The sequence below is a fragment of the Drosophila ananassae genome, unplaced genomic scaffold (genome assembly GCF_017639315.1).
Source record: "Drosophila ananassae strain 14024-0371.13 unplaced genomic scaffold, ASM1763931v2 tig00000123, whole genome shotgun sequence".
Taxonomy (NCBI): Eukaryota; Metazoa; Arthropoda; class Insecta; order Diptera; family Drosophilidae; genus Drosophila; species Drosophila ananassae.
The window spans coordinates 62,337-82,710 of record NW_025319122.1 but is presented as its reverse complement, the minus strand read 5'-3'; the positions used below and the strand labels follow the sequence as shown (position 1 = coordinate 82,710).

At 40.7% G+C, this 20,374-nt stretch overlaps 1 protein-coding gene across 1 annotated transcript; it reads right to left on the bottom strand.

Annotated features, from left to right (window-relative positions):
- Nucleotides 1–865: 865 nt before the first annotated feature.
- LOC116655446 (protein no-on-transient A-like) lies at nucleotides 866–3,507 on the bottom strand. The gene is made up of 2 exons (XM_032453341.2): nucleotides 2,929–3,507; nucleotides 866–1,063 (listed from the first exon to the last, which is right to left on the bottom strand). The coding sequence occupies exons 1-2, from the start codon at nucleotides 3,308–3,310 to the stop codon at nucleotides 972–974; spliced, it is 474 nt and encodes a 157-aa protein (XP_032309232.1). The 5' UTR covers nucleotides 3,311–3,507; the 3' UTR covers nucleotides 866–971.
- Between the last annotated feature and the right edge of the window lie 16,867 nt (nucleotides 3,508–20,374).

Genomic DNA, 20,374 nt, shown 5'->3' with positions numbered 1-20,374 from the left:
ATAACCTATTAGATTTATTCGTTTCTGAGCTTCATTAGCGACTGACTTCAATAAAATATAATAGACTGCACGCAGGCAGACGAACTTAGAAACATAAGTAAGCGACAATTAGTTTACAGTTCAGTACATAACCATCCACATAGTGCGTTGTACACTCATGTATAAATTTATAATTCCAACAGTATATAGTTGATCCTTATGAAAGTTTCACCATCAAATCACTTTTCTACAAAAAATGTTGGAAACACCTTGACGTCCTCTTTCTGCCATGCCGCACAGGCGGCCGAATGGCGAGATTCGCTCCGCTTTTGAGACTCACTACGTTTCAAAGATTCACTCTGCTTCTTCTGGCTGAGCGCCACAATTCTCTGCTTCCTCTGCGCGCGCCGCTCAAATCACGCCTCGCTGCCATCTAACTTGTACGCCAAGACCCTTGACCTAATGAATCAAAAACAACTACGTCAGGCTCACACGACCATGACCTAACCTCATGACTTACCTCGCTTCTGCGATCCGCGGCCTGCCTCAACTTAAATCCGCGTAGGCCGGCAAACGGCCGCTTGTGGCCTTTTGATTGATGCTGGTCCCACGTCAGCTTCTTAAATGAGATGATCCCTCAGAAGGTAAACCTTCGCTCTAGCACTTTTTTGAACTTCTCGATATCTGTGGTTAAAACGCTAAAGAAAGCTGCTCCCACGCGGTTTTTCTAACCTACGCTTTAAGTTTGTTGCCAGATCGTCAGAACCCCCTGTGGAATAGCTAATTATGGTCCTACTATGCGATCGGGCTGCCACGTAGGCCACTTCCCACCGCCTCGGGTTGTCACCCCAGCCGAACTATCGCCGACGTTACAAAGCTCAACAGGTGGTAAAACATTATATTTATTATAATTATATAAAAAATATTAATTATAATTATAATATAATTATTTTCATAAATTTTTTAGTCATTTGATAGCGTTTCAAATAAATTTATCCAAAGGGTGGTTTCAAATTGTTTGCGCATGTCCACAGCTCCGTTCTCACGCGTTTCCTACTCCGTCTTCTTACGTCTTCTGCAAAATATAAAAAATTTTAATTTAATCAAATTTATCAATCAATTTAGTCTGTTTAAGTTGCATTCATTAAAATTTAAAAGAAAAACAAGAAAGGAAAGCTAACTTCGGGCGGAGCCGAAGTTTATATACCCTTGCAGTTCAGTCGCAGTCCGCTAGGTGGCGCCACCCATCTTATTTTATTAGATATATAGCGGATCGTTTATAGTCGGCCGATCCTTATGAAAATTGGCAGATCAGATTGTTTTCCCCAAAATAGAATCTGTACCAAATCCCATCTTTCTAACTTAAAAAACACCAAAGATATGCCAATTCCGATCGTTCTATGACAGCTATAAGATATAGTCGGCCGATCCTTATGAAATTTTGTACACAAGATATTTTGGTCAAATATAACATGTGTGGAACGTCCCAATCCTCTATCTTAAAAAACAACGAAGTTATGGCATTTCCGATCAATCAGTTATATGGCAGCTATAGGATATAGTCGACCGATCCCGGCCGTTCCGACTTATATACTGCCTGCAAAGGAAAGAAGGATGTGTGCAAAGTTTCAACTCGATAGCTTTAAAACTGAGAGACTAGTTTGCGTAGAAACGGACAGACGGACAGACGGACATGCTCATATCGACTCAGGAGGTGATCCTGATCAAGAATATATATACTTTATAGGGTCGGAGATGTCTCCTTCACTGCGTTGCACACTTTTGACCAAAATTATAATACCCTCTGCAAGGGTATAAAAAGGAAATTTTACAATAATTAAATATGTAATACATATTATACATATAATATACATGTACGTGTACATGTAATACATATTGTGTATTAGACATCTGCATGATTACATTCATAACATACGTCTAACAGAGTACATTCGAATCGAATAGAATGAATTGAGTGGAATTATGGAAATTAAATGACACTGTATGAGTGTAAGCTTGTGTTCCTCTCGTAATTTTAGACGTTAAACGAAATGACAGAGAATGAACGAAACGAAAAGTGAAATGAGAAATTTGTCAATGTCATGTATATCCGAATCTTTCGAGTTGTTTCTTATGATTCGGGTAAATTTCTTTCTGAGAGCTGCAGCAAAAAGACGGAAATATGGTCAACCAATTTATGAAAGAAGCAGACGAGCCTGTTTTTTTTCTAACTCAGAAAATATCAACAAAATAATGTCTTTGCATTCCAATTTAAATTAGTTATAAGTTATCGTTAATTTAAAAATAAATAAAAGAAAAAACCATATATATAAAGCCTTTCGGACTCGAAGAAAATTCCCTGCATTTAATTTGTTTTTATTTCCTTTTATTTACATTTACAACTCGAATCATTCAAATGAAACATCTGTGTTTTCAACGTTCTCAATTCACTCAATTCGTTTCCTTTTATCAAGTGATTGTGCAAATGAGTAAGCGTAAGAAACCCAACCCTTTCACATCATGTTGGCTTTGCTCTCAAATTCATTCAACTCATTTTTAGCATTGTGCATTTGAATGTGGGTTTTTTGCCACTCATGCAGATGTCTATTGTGTATATACACTAGTATATATTTTTAACATAGTCACTTCAAATTTATAAAAACTAAATTTTTTTTTCAGTTCAATTAATAGTTCAAAAATATTTGGTATTATTATTTTAGAAAGTATTTTGAAATAAAAAGTACAGTGCAAACAGAGAAAACTCTGTAGATTTGAAACTGAGCGAGTGCAGACGGAGATTCTACATATTGATTTTTTCCTTACTAATGAAGAGTATATATACTTTATAGGGTATGTGTGATATTGCTACATTAACATCTGGACAAAATGACCAGGGTAAAGGTGTAGAAATTATAAAGCTAATCCTATATTTTATAGTTATATACTAACCTTGTTGCAGGAGCTCTGTTTCCATTTCAATCTCTAACTTCTCCTCTTCCATATTAAGCACGCGATTAAGATCACCCAGCTTACTCTTTTTGTTATCATGTAACTGCTTCCACCGCGATCCGTACTTATGCTCTACCGAGTTGATATCTGCAAATCTGAGACCAATGCTACGTTCATTGCTGAACTCTGGCATCTCCTCGTTCAACGCCTTCTCCTTAAACCCTGCATTATCGTCATTAACCTCCATCGGTTCTACCAGACAGGGTCGAAGTGACCTAGTCAAAAAGAAACATTTCTCGTTGCACAAACGAAGACAAGCACTAGCCGATGACTTATTAGGAAAACCCAACAATGCGGTCACCGAGATGCTTTTCGCGGTCATCGACTGTGATGCTAGCCCGCTCGATAGCCTCAAAAATCTCGAACTGACATCTCCCGTAAGATTACCGGAGATGTCACTGACATCTCCTGTAAGATTACCGGTAGGAGTCTTCTAAGGTTGACTACCATATAAACGTCGAGAAAGTCCAACGCACTCTTGACGGTTCAATGAGGAAGGGACAGCAATTGTGTGCCTGTTTCGCTCCCAACGCTACTTATTTTGCGAGTAAGAATTGGTCCAAGATAGGTCCAGCAATGCTTCTAAATCTTTGAGTTATAAAGAAGTCTTATCCGCCACGGGAACGACTGCCACCTCCGTACCGTTCTTCCATGGTGTCATTGGGGCCCTGCTCATTGAGGAAGGGACGGTAATTGTGTCTCTGTTTCGCTCCCAACGCTACTATTTTGCGAGTAAGAAACCTTACTCCATTTGTGTCCAACGAACTGCTTTACAAGTCATTCGAGATTTTTGAGCCTATCGAGCGGGCTAGCATCACAGACGATGACCGCGGAAAGCATCTCGGTGACCGCATTGTTGGGTTTTGCTAATAAGTCATCGGCTAGTGCTTGTCTTCGTTTGTGCAACGAGAAATATTTCTTTTTGACTAGGTCACTTCAACCCAACCTGGTAGAACCGATGGAGGTTAATGGCGATAATGACGGGTTTAAGGAGAAGGCGTTGAACAAGGAGATGCCAGAGTTCAGCAATGAACGTAGCATTGGTTTCAGATTTGGAGATATCAACTCGATAGAGCATAAGTAAGGATCGCGATGGAAGCAGTTGCATGATATCTACAAGAGTAAGCTGGGTGATATTAATCGCGTGCTTAAAATGGAAGAGGAGAAGTTAGAGACTACCGGTACGAGTCAATCGATAATTAAGGTTGACTACCATATAAACGCCGAGAAAGCCCAACGCCCTCTTGACGGTTCAATGAGAAAGGGACAGCAATGGTGTGTCTGTTTCGCTCCAAACGCATCTTATTTTGCGAGTAAGAATTGGTCCAAGGTAGGTCCAGTGCTTCTCAATATTTGAGTTATAAAGATGTCTTCTCCGCCACGGGAACCACTGCCACCTCCGTCCCGTTCTTCCATAGTGTCATTGGGGCCACCAGGGCCACCTGAACTTTGGCCACGGTTTCTGTTTTCACGCCGCTGCTGTTAAATATGTTGTTGGTTTCCACCACCACCTCCTCCGCCACCACCTTGGTTGGAGCCGCCGCCACCGCCTCTGCCGCTATCGTTTTTACCAGCACCACCTACTCCAGGACCTTCCAAACCTTGTCCTTGACCTTGCTGCCCCTGGCCTTGGCCTTGCCCTTGGTTTTCATTTTGATTCGGTTGATTCTGATTAGCCGGGGGTGTATTGTTTTGTTTTTCGGGTCCATTTCCTGCATCCGGTTTTGATGCTTCATTAGAGGATTTCTGGTGAGTATACAATATATACTCAGTCATATATGGTCCATCAGCAATGCTGATCTTTGTGATCTTTGTGAACTATGTCTAGTGCTATTGATGAACCATAGAAAATTTTTGTATGGTAAACAAGAAAGGAAACCTAACTTCGAATGGAAACAGAGTTTCCAGGGTCAGAGACGCCTCCTTCATTGCGTTGCACACTTTTGACCAAAATTTTAAGGGCAAGGGTATAAAAGCTTTTTTAAATATAAATGTTTTAGGGTGTTCGTTTTTATGTAGTATTTGTTATATATACTTTGTAGGATTGGAGGTGTGTCGTTTACTTCATTGCACACATTTGAAAAAAAAAATGAATCAAGAATATACTTGATAAAATCAGAAATTACTCTTTCAGTTTCTTGCAAAATTTTAATCAATATTATAAAATCTAAAATTTAAAATTTTTTTTTACAATCGTGCATTTTTTGCAATTTATAAAAATATATAGTTATAGTTCCGTGCAGAACTATTATAGCTTTTGCACCAAATATTGTGCGAAATTAAACTTTGAACAACCCTGCCTTATCGCAACATATCTTTTCTTTCTAATCCATTGGTCTAATAAGACATGTACAGCAACTTTCTATTAATTAATTAGTTGATATTACTAAAATTTTGTAATGAAAACATAATTTCATGTAATATATATATATAAAAAAAGTCGTTTTAGTTACACCACTAATAACTCAAGAACGGCAGAACAGATTTGGCTGAAAATTGGTAGGGAGGTAGCTTAGAGCCAGGAGACGGACATAGGATACTTTTTAACCCGTTCGACAGCGTTCCCGTGTGACTTGACATGAAACGTCAGTCACTATAAAACGTGGTACAACAAAAAAGAATCAGGCTTGGAATAACAAAACGCAAATGACAGCCATGTAATTGACGTTATCATGGAAGCAGCAGAAAGGCGTGGAGTCAGGCTTGAAAATCAACAGCAATAGATTTAATTCGCTTCCAAAGACATGAACACGATAGGGCAAGGTCTGTTGAATTCCATGCACAGATAACAGTAGATCGAAATCAGCAATTTCCTGCATTTCGATATGATCCAGCTGTTGATTATAGCTCCAGTCGCCATGTCGTCATTGGCCAGATGAGCCATGTCCGCACTTGCTGCCAGGCTCTGAAGTTTAATGAAATGAAAGAAATGTGTTGTTCTGGCGGGAAAATCAAATTACGTCAACTTGAAACACCACCAGAGCCACTGCGAACTCTGCTTGCTGGAACCACTGCTGAATCGAAGCATTTCCTATTAGCCAATCACGTATAGAACTTAAAGGCCGTTTTAATTGAGCTACACCTAAACAAATTTTACTAAGGCGAGCATTTCATTTTAATATTTGAATATAATTATACCCTTACCCTTATAATTTTGGTCAAAAGTGTGCAACGCAGTGAAGGAGACATCTCCGACCCTATAAAGTATACACTATAATATATACATATTCTTGATCCGGATCACCTCCTGACTCGATATAAGCATATCCGTCTGTCCTTCTGTCTGTCCGTCCGTCTGTCTGTCGGTTTTTACGCAAACTAGTCTCTCAGTTTTTGTGCTCTCGAGTTGAAACTTTGCACATATCCATCTTTTTTTTGCAGGTAGTATATAAGTCGAAATGGACGGGTTCGGTCGACTATATCCTATAGCTGCCATGGGAAGCAAAGGAAAGACTATCAGAATAAAGTCTACGGAGCTTGCAACGTAGGCCCCGACAGTTCTGATAGGTAAGATTGATAGAAGATTTTAGTTTTTTGAAGAGTCGGATTGGACAGATGTTGGGAGCTTGACTCCAGCAGGCTTCGAATTTTTTTTCTTACCTTACTCAGCTAATGCTCTTGTACAAATATGTCCTCTGGCCAGAAGTCAGGCGAACATATCGTCACAAACATCGGCACTGGCACACGTATCATGAAGGATGACATGCGCCTCGAGTAGGAGTATTTAAATTTCCTAATGTCTTCCACTCTATTAACGGCCTTGGTTTTGGCTTTGATATAAGCCGAGATATCAATCTCCGAGGTATCGGGGGCTAGCCGTGACACAAATATTTGTCTAACAGGTGGTATTACCTGTAATGGTTTTGGTGCCACGGTCGGTAATACCGCGGTATCAGTCCGTTCCGGGGATCCGGGCAGCGGGTTACAAAATAGTTCATTAGAAATGAACTTTTATTCAAACAAATATAAAACAAAATGAATCACTATCATTTATAACAATACACAAATTTTATTCCGTTCTATACTCAATGAGTATTACCACTAACCATACAACATATGTTGAGTCTGAATGACTCCAATATACTCCATATAAAAAATATGGAGTATACCTTTTCAGCTTTTAGTTTATTTATTTAAAAATAAAATCCAAATAAAAAAAGGGCTTAAAAAGTAAAATATTGGCTCAACTAGGACTCGAACTCATGCCCTCCGTGTAAGGGACCACAACGCTCTCCACTCGGCTAACCTCGAACTTTGTTACTTGATGGCAAATTATGATGTAATTCTGCTTTGTGTTTCAGTGTCTCATGTCTTAATAAGAAGACTCACAAATGCACAATTTTACGAGTAAAAAGCGTTATATGCATATGCCCCCATTGAACATGTAAAGCAAAAAATAAAACCCTGCTTTACTTAAATTACAGCCACCATCGTTTTTGGGCCAACTCATGGATTAAAAGCTATAAAAAACTAGACAATTCAACTCCACCAATACTTTTCTAATATTTATTATTTTATATCTCACACACAAAATAAACATTCAAATTCGGCTTCGCTCGAAGTTAGCTTTCCTTTCTTGTTTTTTGATACCCTTGCAGAGGGTATTATAATTTTGGTCAAAAGTGTGCAACGCAGTGATGGAGACATCACCGACCCTATAAAGTATATATATTCTTGATCAGTATCGCCTCCTGAGTTGATATGAGCAAGTCCGTCTGTCCGTCTGCCTGTCTTTATGTTTCTACGCAAACTAGTCTCTCCGTTTTAAAGCTATCGAGTTGAAACTTTGCACACGTAATTATTTCCTTTGCAGGCAGTATATAAGTCGAAACGGCCGGGATCAGTCGACTATAACCTATAGGTGCCATATAACTGATTGATCGGAAATGCCATAACTTCGTTGTTTATCAAGTTAGAAGGATGAGAGTTTCAATGGATTCCAGTTTGGGCAAAATAATTGGATATTTTCATAGGCCAAATTTCATAGGGATCGGCCGACTATATACGATACGCTATATATCTAATTATATAAGATGCGTGTCGCCACCTTGCGGACTGCGACTCAACTGCAAGGCTATATAAACTCCGGCTGCGCCCGAATTTAGCTTTCTTTTCTTGTTTTGTAATAATTTATTATATAGTGAACCTCTCATAAGGAGAGGCCTAATGAGAGACCTAATCTGTTAATTTGTTTAATGTGTAAAGTCCCAGTCTAACTTAAAAAACACCAAAGTTATGGCATTTCCGATCAATCAGTTACGTGTCAGCTATAGGATTTAGTTGACCGATCTCGGCCGTTCCGACTTATGTACTACCTGCAAGAAAAAGAAGGATGTGTGCAAAGTTTCAACTAGATAGCTCTAAAACTGAGAGACAAGTTTGCGTAGAAGCCGACAGACAGACGGACATGCTTATATCGATTCAGGAGGTGATTCTGATCAAGAATATATATACTTTATAGGGTCGGAGATGTCTCCTTTACTGCTTTGCAAACTTTTGACCAAAATTATAATACCTTCTGCAAGGGTATAAAAACCTTTTGACGAGGTAAAATACCGGTGACGAACCTGCGTGCGAAACCAAAAATATCTGATATAAATTTTTGTGACGAAAATATGCTATATAGGTGTACAAAATTGCATATAAATTATATTCTTATTCGGCGCGTGCCTGATTTTGTTTGTTTTTTTGGCTGATTTAGTTTGTTTTTCTTGCAATTGCCGAACAAGAATATTTTTTAAATGCAATTTTGTTCACCTATATAGCACATTTTCGTCACAAAAATTTATATAAGATATTTTTGTTTTCGCATGCAGGCTCGTCACCGGTATTTTACATCGTCAAGAGGTTTTTTTTATATTATTAATCAATAAACTTACATTTGGATTATTTTGATTCTGTCCCTAAAAATTGTGACGATTCTAATTTCCTCCGCGGTTCCGGTTGCGACTCGCAGCAGATCCACCCTCATTAGGCAAATTCCTAATTTTTTGGGTTTTCATTGCAAATACATTTTTTTGTTAAATCTTTTTGGAGCAAATACAGACAAACTTTCTCAAAATAGTACTTAGGTTGGCTAACCATCCCCAGATGTTTTCTATTATGTGCAAGTCTGGGGAGTATGGGGACAACTCCAGGACACCGACATTTTCCTTTTTGCAAATGTAAATAAATTGAAATAAAAACAAATTAAACGCAGTGAATTTTTTTCGAGTCCGAAAAGGCTTTATATTTATGATTTTTTATTTTATTTATTTCTAAATTAACGCTAACTTACAACTAATTTAAATTGGAATGCAAACACATTCTTTTTTTTTATTTTCTGAGTTAGGCTATTTGACAACGCTTCTCTTTTATTAAATTTCTTGTGTTTGAAAAGGAAATTAAATTAACTCTTGTAGTATCCAGTTAGTAAGAGCAAGTATTCGTACGTTGCTGTTCCCTTTCGCTTTACCACATCGTTACGGAAAACCTGGTTGCGAAGGGGCTTACTGTCGGTATTCACCCTGGGATCGACGGGTCGTCTTTACCCACGGTGCGTAGAAGGTTTCGGCTTCCTACATAACACCACTCTACTCTTATAATTATTTAAGTGCACTTCATTGTTCGTCAATGATCGGAAAAATATTAGAATTGAGACCTGTTGGAAACGAACGGACACGGGTTGAGATGTTGGACGCTCCCCTGGTCTTTACCCTCCCAGCCTTGATACCTCGACGTGAATCTATTTGGTATCCCTAAAGTAATGCACTCTACAGACTCAAACGATTTCGGAGTTTCCTGAAAACTGCATCACCATAAGCCCCAGACCCAGGGGCTTAACTCTTCTATTCCGTTATAATATACATTATCTTTACTGAATCAAATCAAAATACACTTCATAAGCCTTAGAGCTATAACAAAATAAGGAAACTCAAAAGAAAACTAAGGAAATCAAAATTAAAGAACAAAAGAATTAAAACTACAAATTCATCTTTTATTTTTAACAATTCAATACTTTAATTTAGCCTGTCATATATACCAATATCTCATCTGTCATATGTACCAATTGTCACCGCATGCACTAATATCTCATATATTTATATATGTATACATTGTATACTATACATATAGACATAAATTTTCTTTTTACGGACTTACGCTCGTTTCCGGTGAGGTTCGTTGGGCCCATCAAAGATGCAGATCTCTGTAAAAATGTTGCTTCTATCGTTGCAAGTGAAGGCAGGTGGCGGTTGTCTGGTGCATGTGCAGTTACATTTAAACTAAATGAAAGTAGAAATTACCCTATATAACTATCTCTAGCAAAATCTTAATTCTAATTTTAATTGATCCAACGCATTGATTCTTCTCACATCCTAGTTCGTGATTGCTTTTCTCGTGGTCTTTTGCTGAGTTTGGGTCGCTGCGGGGGGAGTGCGGAGTGGAAGAATAGGATCGGTTGATCTGCGAGATCACGTGGTTACGAGTTAATGCCACACCGGCAAAAGGATGAGTGAGTCCCAAGCTTGGCTGCTGTGGTAACTGCTGCTTTAGCCTGCTCTGCTTATGGCTCTGTTACGTCATCAGTTGAGGTTAGGTTGCCACGTGTACTCGACCGCTTACACTCGATCTTTTTCCACACCTTTTTCCTCACTTCCTTCCTTTCCTACCGGTTGCCTTTGTTTCTGCCAGTGGCAACTTGCCACATTGATGAGAAGCGCGAACACGCTACGCGACATGCGGAAGGCTAACCGGCCGGTGGAGATCACACCACAGGTTGCTTTCTCATTGTGTATCTATCCACAATATTTTCCTTTCAGCAATCTAAATATTCCCAACTGATGGAAGAGATGTTCCCAATACTGATGTTAGAGATGTTGGAAATTTTGTAAATTACAAAGCTGCTTTAGCACATGGTTGCTGCCTTCGTTCAATTTAGGCAGGTCAGTTATTTTACGTCTGGTGCTCTCTCTCTTTCGCAAATTCAAATGAACGACCTGACAATAAGCTAACTTACTTCGTTGCTACGCAACCGTGAAAATCTCCAAAACTTCCAATAACGGGACAATTCCTGATCTCCGTTTTCATCTATCTCTCAGCGCTCCCGCATGCGTATGCCAGAAAGAGAGCGTACCGTGTGCCAGAGCGGGACGATTATATTGCCCTTTTCGTCGCTACGCTCCGTACCCTACATTTCGGATTCGGCATTTCCGACTATCCTTGGTGAAGACTGATACAAAATAATTTCTTGGTTCTCTCTACCGCTTCGACCCCCACAACCGCAGTGAATAAAGCCGTAGCTCGATCGAGGATGCATTAATTGAAAGGGGTCGGATGATGCATTTCGCCTTCTATTCGTTATGTTTTTATGTCCTTCCAAAGGTGCACTCCAAGTTGTTTCTCCGTGTCGCTAACTAATTCATAATAAATCGGACTTATCTTCTTCGTAAACTTTGCTTTGACAAATACTGGTGCAAGCTTACTGCTGAACTTCTTTGCCGCATTGCTTTGCGTGAAACTACGGTCATAAACAGTGTCTCCTTCTTTCAGATTGACCGCACGACTGCGTAAGTTATAAACTTTGGCATTTGCTTCATGACACTGACTGATCCTCTCCTTAGCCGTTTTCCTAGCTAATGCTAATAAATCCGGTGTTTTTAAAGCTACATCGTCCGTCAAAGCCTTTAACTTCCTAATTAACTCATAATCTCGTCCGTCTACAATCATGTTCTGACCAAAACAAAGGAAATACGGCGAAAAGCCCGTACTTCGATGTGTACTTGCTCTCAAAGAGGCACTGAACTGATCAATGCTTGAATCCCAGTTTGTATGATCGGTATCTATATATGCCCTGATTGTTGCTAATACAGATCGATTTACACGTTCCCTTGCGTTCGCTTGTGGTGAGTAGATCACGGTACATATATGTTTGACTCCAACTTGAATTGAGATTCTTTATCCATTAGGATTGACTCCGGAACACCGAATGTATAAAACACTTGAGACTCTAGGTAATCGCAAATCCTTTCAGAGGAGAATTTTCGCAAAGGCTGCAAGAAATGAAACTTCGTATTATGATCCAATATGATCAATAATCCTATGTTTCCCTTCTTGGATCTCGGCATCCGCATCTCAGCATCCTTGATCGTGAGCTTGTTTACTTCTCTGGAATCTAAGCATAGATGAACCTTGGGTCCCTTTCTAACAAGAACGCAATTCCTGCTCCACGGACTCTTGAATTCCTCTATAATTCCCAATGCCAATATGTTCTCTACTTCTTTGAACAGTAAATCCTTCTTTGCTGGTGAGATCGGCCAGTGTCGTTGCTTGACGGGTTTTGCATCTCTAACATCAATGCTATGCTCCAGGACATGTGTTCTCCCTAAACCATTTTTTTCACTGAATCTAGCCTCTGTTTCTGATTGGTCGACAGTGCGTGAGTTTTAGCTACTTCACACGCTGTTTCCTCCTTATATTCCGTTAGTTCAGATACTGACTGCTTTTGTTCCATTATTTTATAAAGTAATCCAAACTCTCGCCAAAAATCTATGCCTAAATAATTCTATGCCTTGAGATCCCAGTGCGCTATCTCCGTTCTGATTCTTCCCGTGACGTTGCACTGTGCATCGTTAGCTGTTATAATCCTGCCTGAACACTTGAGCATTTTCGATTGAGTTGCTAATTCTTTGGCAGCTGTACCGCCTATGTAACTAATGGACGCACCTGAGTCCAGTAACGCTACGTATCGATTCTTCTCTATTTGCTAATAGCCTGTTACCTGAGTTTAAAAATATCGCCGAAACTAATTTCTGTCGACAAGTCTGAACTTCCCTCCAAAATCTAAATCTTCCAAATTGTTATTACTGCCGGATGGTGCCACATCGACTGCGCATTCCGCAGCTGATAACTCTGCTTACAAATTGTTGCGCGATAAGGAAAGTCATGGGCACTGACTCGCTTGCATCAAGCATTCTCGTATACATTGATTATGGAACGTGTGAACGCAACGCGTAGTTGCTTAAAGCTCCTTTGCTACTATAGGCATCGTACATATTGCACAAGCCGTCATGTCCTCGTTGGTGGCTGCTGCCAGTTTCGAATTACTGTGAGTAACTGACATTTTGCTTGTAAAAACTACAAAAAGTGTTCTTTCTTAGGGTCTGTGCTTTGGACTGATGCTTACAGTATAACTTATACTGTTGATTCATCAATCATCAATGATCGTAAAAATCATCAAAGTTCATGTTGATTTAGCGGCTGAATTATGGCTTCTTTGATCCGATACCACTCAATCGAAGCAAATAATCCATGCTTTCACCGCTAGACTGCAAGAAATTATCCGGTATGATGGGTCGACTTGATCTGGTCGACCATTCCGATTATCTCGAAATAAGGCGCTATTCCTAGATACAGAATCCTAAATCACCACATCGATTCCACAATAAAATCTTCAACTAAATCTCATTTCCAAGTTAAGAAAATCGGTTTAGTCACTGTTGTCGCGTGGTCACCCGATCCAATGTGACTCTTAGCTTGTTCCTGAACGCTAAACTGAAATTAACTACTTAAAAAAAACCTATGAAACAATAGGGCAATACAGTGAGTCTGACAACTCACTTTCGGGGCCTACTCCAAACTAGAATCCTCGCTTCAACGTCCGCTCTGGGCGTTAAATCAAGTAATCGTAGTCATGCATTCTTTATAAAATGTCCTCGGTCCCTGCACGATTAGGCGCCAAATTATTATATATAGTATCCATTTAATTTAGCCTATCTGTCATATGTACCAATTGTCACCCCATTCACTAATACCTTATATATTTATCTTAATATATATAAATATCGTGTCACAATGTTTGTCCTCAATGGACTCCTAAACCACTTAACCGATTATAATAAAATTCGCACACCATGTGCAGTTCGATCCAACTTGAGAGATAGATATGCACCGAGGAACGTAAAGCGCAACATAAATGATTGATGTGTTCGTCCCAGTCCTTTTGATCTGAACGAACGACGAAAAGCTGACTCTGTGAATAGTGAACGAAATACCGTGTGATCCTAACAGATGGCGTTCGCAGCTCCGAAAAGCTGACTCGGTGAATAGTGAACGAAATACCGTTTTAAATTTTTGGTGTCATATGTTACTTAGACTGAAGTGTAAATTAAATGGAAGATAATACAGTGAATATGCCACCAAAAAAATCGAACCTCAACAACGCGAGCAGCAGAGGTTCACGTCGCAAACGTGTTGAAAGAGCTCAGAATTTACCACAACAAATCGAAACCATGAATGCAGCTCAAAGAATCAGGACTGCAGAAAGTCGTGCACAAGAATCTCAAGAACACCGTGACGAATGTCTGCAAAAGAATATTACGAGAATAAGAGCGGCACGAGAACCAAACATAGCTACAGTACGAATACTAGATTGCCGAAGGCAATCAGCCGCTCATTAACACGTGCATCATTCGTTCGGCTTGCCTTTGAATATGCACCAGATATTAACTACTCAACGCATTCAAAAATAGCTATCGGTGGAATGGATAAAGTATGTCAATATTGTCAGGCATTGAAATTTCGGAATGAAGCAGCCGGCATGTGCTGCGCATCAGGCAAAGTTGTGCTGTCAACTCTACCCGCTCCGCCGGAGCCTTTATTATCCCTTCTTACTGGCCATTCAGATGATTCCAAATTATTTTTGCGTAAGATACGCAAATTTAATTCTTGCTTCCAAATGACGTCATTTGGGGCAACCAAAATTTTCGATCGTGCATCCGATGGACGTAATTTTGAAACTACATTCAAAATTCAAGGCCAGGTGTACCATAAAATCATACCTTAACGCTTGCTGATGCTGCATTGACATCGGCACCGAATAACATTCGTAAGTTGTTTGCAATTATTTTGACGACATGTTATTCCTCGCAAGCACAAACTTTGTGGGAAAAATATAAAAATGACAGAAGACATCTTGCATCGAATTGGACAAACAAATCGATGCCAAAATATAGATTATACACCAGAGATGTACAATGAAGCATTGGTCTTGATCGAGGATTTATGTGTTCTTATTTCAAATTTACCACTTAATCATTATGGTATGCCTTCACCTAATCGTCCAGCCACCGACTTACTCAATACCGATTGATTGGCGGGGGTTTCCCGGGGTGCAACCTCCTCCAGAAACTACCCATCCAAAACGTGTCTTCTGCAACAGAGGCAGACCGTCTCCTAGCTGGATTTGCCCGACTGAGAGCAGATAAAAAAACAGGCTTGCTCCAATCAGCAGATCCACACGCTGAGTTCTGTGGAAGTTAGAACCACATTGGCGGGAACTTTCCAATTGGACACATCTAAGTTCAGGCCAGGTTGACGCTCTACGATGTGAGACGCCGCAATACGATGTGAGACGCCTCAATGTAAAGGGAAAACGAGACTTCAGGCAAACGATGCTCCATCCGTAGTAAACTCAGCGTCTCCAAGGCCAGTCACTGCTACAGACCATTTGGACCGATGAAGATGAAGTTGACTGCCCAGCCGTGATGTGATGAGATGAACTTGGGAGCCGGAGTCAAGTAGCGCTCGGCAAGGAAGAAAGGCTCCTGATCTTCCACGGACGAGAATGTGGGCGGTGGGCAAGAACACTATTTCAGCGCTGCGATCCTGTGCAACAAGAGCATTAGCAGGAGGAGCCTGAGAGGTCGCAACCCCAGATACATTGGCCGGATTCGATCCAGATGTAGGAACCAGCAAGGATGCAATAGCGCATGATGTCGGCGATTGCAAGTTGGGCAGCGGGAGGATGAGCATCCGCGGGCTAAGTGATCGGACTTGAGGCACACAAAGCAGAGGGCAAGACGACGGACCTCAACTGACAGGGCGAGAAATGTGGGCAGGAAGGCACAGCGGGTGCCAGGATGCCGCACAGGGACACGAAGCAGGCGGAGCATTCAGGAGCATGCAGGATGGGTTGTTAAATGGCCTACGTCGGCCCGCTTGATTCGCTGACAAATTCGGAGCTAAGGCTATCATCAGGCTATCATCAGTGCTTCCTGCCAGAGAGTCTTCCCATTTGGCCTTTGTGGCAGGGTCCAGCTTTTGAAAGATGATCTGGATGAGAAGGCATCCTTGAACCTCTGCGCGTCTCCGCAGCATCCTTTCACGGCTTGACGCAGCAGATGCAGTAGCTTCAGCACCAGATTCCATTGTGTAATTAAATTAAATTGTGTAATTAAATGCAACTTTTTGACAACAAAACCAACAACGGTGTTTTAGTGGCACTTTTAATGCTGATCACGATAATTGAACGGGATGATAATCACGTCGGGGTCACCAAAATGTTGAGCTATTAATAGTTTTTAATAGCGGCCAATCAATAACAAAATTACAAGTGGCAAAGCTTAGCAATATGAATTTAGCAATATGCAGCAATGTGCAGCAGCTCCACAAAAAAGCTCCACAAAGCGCATGCGCTACAAATACCAGCAAAGCGCATGCGAACGGGGAAGAAGTGAACAAAACCAGAACTTCCGATAACCCGCCGCCGCTACTCAGATTTATAATATATGTAACTTATTTTACGCAACTTCGCCCTTTTCTGCTTGGCTCAACATATCCATTTTATTTATAAAACGTTTGTGTAGGAAATAGAAAAAAGCTGTTTGAGGATTGAGGATTTTCCCGGCAAATATTCGAATTTTTCCACCTTTAAAACCTTCCCTAGACCTCCAAGAATAATTCAAGACCAAGATAAGATAAATCCGTTCAGCCGTTCTCGAATTTTATCGAGACTAACGAACAGCAATTCATTTTTATCTATAACTAGCTGACCCGGCAGATTTCGTACTGCCAGCTGTTGTTTTTATTTTTGTTGCGTTCAAAATCTTCTTTTAAACTTAAAAATATTATCTGTTACAGTAAGAACTGAAGATAGCTAAAATTAAGTTTTGCGGAGCTATCATTTTAATCATTTTCAATCCCAAAAATTAAAGAGTACCCTGTTAAGAGTAAAACATGAATTTTATTATTATTTTTGATACATCATGTTGCTTACTTACAAAACCGAGTTTTCCTGAAATACTGGCTATTTATAAGATTTAAATTTGATAATCACCGACCTATACTGTTAAAATACAGTCTGTTAATTAATTTAAAGCTTTCTCATAAGCCATATTTTTTGTTTTGTTTTGTGGTGCGTAAATAAACAAAGAACACGGTTTTCCCACGCGCGAACACGCGACGTCTAATTGTCCATGCGCGAAGCAGGGAAACTCCAAGTTGATTCCACAAACTTCTAACGATTGTCCTTGCGATTTATTTATGGTCATCGCAAAATCCAGACGTACTGGAAATTTTAAGCGTTTAAAATCGAATGGTATGTCCGTTGGAATCATCGGTATCCGCGGGATCAAGGCATCCTCTCCTTCGTATTTTCCTTCTATGATTGTCGCCTCAATGACGTTATTCATCAGTCTTTTCACAGCCAGTCTTCCAGTATTATGGATATCAAATGGCATCCGATCCAATGCTATTTTGATCATGTTTACTAAATTGTTATTCTGATGAAGAAACATTTGTAATTGTTGGACAATGATTCTCTTCACTGTTGGATTGTGAGCACAACGATTATTAATTTCCGCAACTGAATTGCCCATAAAATAAATTTGTAAAATATGTAACAGAGTTCCCAGTAAGTGATAAAATTGTCCTAGTATCTGTGATTTTTCAAAATTTGGCCATTAATTATTTCCTATATATGTATTTTAATACAAATTTGAATATTTTTATATAATACCTTAAAAGTGGGCACGAAATTGTCTTGTATAATATGTGTAGCACCAAATGATATCATCTGGAAACAATTGTTACATTTCTGTAATTCTGAATTTCTGACATAGCAATACGACTATTTTCTTGATCTGTCTGTCTCTGGTCATCAGTGCGGTTAGCACGTGAGGTAGCTCTTCGCACCGTAAATCAGGCCGTCTTCTACTCGGCATCGTAAATTGTAATTAACCAAAGTGAGAAAATTTCCCGCAAAATTTGAGAAGTGAGGAAATTTCAAATTAAAATTTTTTCCAATTTTTTTCACAATCTTTCAGTAAACACAATATTGGTTTGTCACATAAAATTAACTGAGCAGAGAACAATGATTAGCTGTCAAACAATGTATCACGTACCAAAGCCAACTACTATTGTAGTCTCCAAATAAAAAAAATGCGGTTTGAGGATTTTCCCGGCAATTATTCGAATTATTCTCACCTTTTAAACCTTCCCTAGACCTTCACGAATAATTTAAGACCAAGATAAGATAAATCCGTTCAGCCGTTCTCGCGTTTTAGCCAGTCTAACGAACAGCAAATCATTTATATATATAGAGAGATTAATTAATAAATTAATTAATTATTAATTGTCTTTGCCGGCTGGCTGTACGCGAGTCATCGAACAAGGATAAATCAAAGAGCATGTGGAAAAAGGATCACGGATCCGAGGCAGAATTGAACCCGGAACGTAAGAGTCTGGTTGATTTATTTATCGCATATAAAACCAAACAAGGACACCCCGGTCAAGTAAGAAGACTTCGGGGTTTTGGTGAACGCAACTGGGGGTGTGTCCTATGGGGTAGGAAGGCCCTTCGTGCCCTGATCTGACCGCGAGGCACCAAGGAAGCGTTTCCTGCCCGGCGTATGCCGAGAAGTTGGCGGACCAGGTTCGGCAGCGAAAGCCATAAAGAGGGGAACCTTTCAAAGGGTATATGGTGGACCTTCAATCTGTAATAAAGCACATGAGAATGTTCATAAGGGCATATGCGTTCAAGGAGTTGGCTTTAGGAGAAGAGGCGTTCAATAGGCAAGCCTCCGCAGAACCACGCTGGGCTGGCAGGTATATTCTTGATCAGGATCCCCTCAAGAGTCGATATGAGCATGTTCGTCTGTCCGTCTATCCGTCTGCCTGTTGACACAACTTTGGTGATTTTTAAGTTAGAAAGATGGCACTTGGCGCCGATTCCATTTTGGGCAATCTAACCCGATCTGCCTGTTCGTTCGTAAAGGATCAGGATGACATCATCGTGATCGGACGCACGAAGGAGGAACATATGGCAAATTTGAAGGACATGAAGGACATATGGCAAATTGTTCCGAAGACTGAAGGCGGCGAACTTAAGAATAAACACGAACAAGTGTCATTTCTTCAGGGAAGAGCTGTTGTACCTGGGCCACCGGATAACAAGTCAGGGAATTGGTATGGATCCTGAAAAGGTTGCAGCGATCGCGGAATTGGAACCCCCGACAAACGTGAAAGGGATACGGCAGTTCATGGGGATGGCGTCGTGGTATCGGCGATTCGTCCCTGATTTCGCTGGGGTCGCAAAGACTTTGAACGATCTCCTACGAAAGGGAACAAAGTGGGAGTGGATGGCAAGACCCCAAGAGGCGTTTGAGAAGTTAAAGTCGCGTTTAGCAGACTTTCACGAAGATGTTTGTGCTGCAAATAGATGCCAGCGACTACGGCGTGGGTGCCGTGCTGACGCAGGGCACGGATGAGGGTAAACGAGTGGTCGCTTACGCCAGCCGAACGCTAATAGGCGCGGAGAAGAATTACTCGGCAACGGAGAAAGAGTGCCTGGCAATAATATGGGCAATTCGGCAGGGGTACCTGGAGGGGTACCAGTATACCTGGAGGGGTCACATGGCGCTGAAATGGTTGAACAATACAGAAAGCCCACTTGGAAGGATCGCGAGATGGGTTTTCGAATTGCAACAGTACGATTACGTTATCAGCTACAGGAAAGGCAAGCTGAACGTAGTCGCGGAAGCACTTTCCCGCCAGCCGATAGTGGAGAAGCTGAGGAGTGCCACAGCATTCGAAGACACAGAATGCATTTGGATAGGCTCACTGAAGAAGAAGATAAAGGAAAACCCACAGAAATATCCGAAATTCGTTGAGGAGGCAGGCCTGATTTACCGACATGTTCCACACAGGGACATGAGGCAACAGGGATATCTAGGCGGAAGGAAAACGATTGTGAAAGTAGCAGCAAGGTACTTCTGGCCAGGGATGCAAAGGGACGTAAGTAACTATTTCAGGAAATGCGAGACATGCATGCGGTATAAACGGAGCCAGATGCAGGCCGCAGGGAAAATGCTGACACAGGTCCCTGAGGAGCCGTGGGCGACGGTATGTGCGGACTTCGTGGGACCAAGCATGGAAACACCATGCTATTAGGGATGATCGGTCGGTTTTCCAAATGGACAGAAAGCCACAACGGAGACGTTGCAGAAGGCAATCCGCAAAAGGATCATCGCTAGATACGGGGGAGGTGATGGTGACAGACAATAGTGTCCAGTTTACCAGTAGGAGCTTCAAAAAATTTCTCGAGGAGCTCGGAGTTTTTCATCAGTTTACC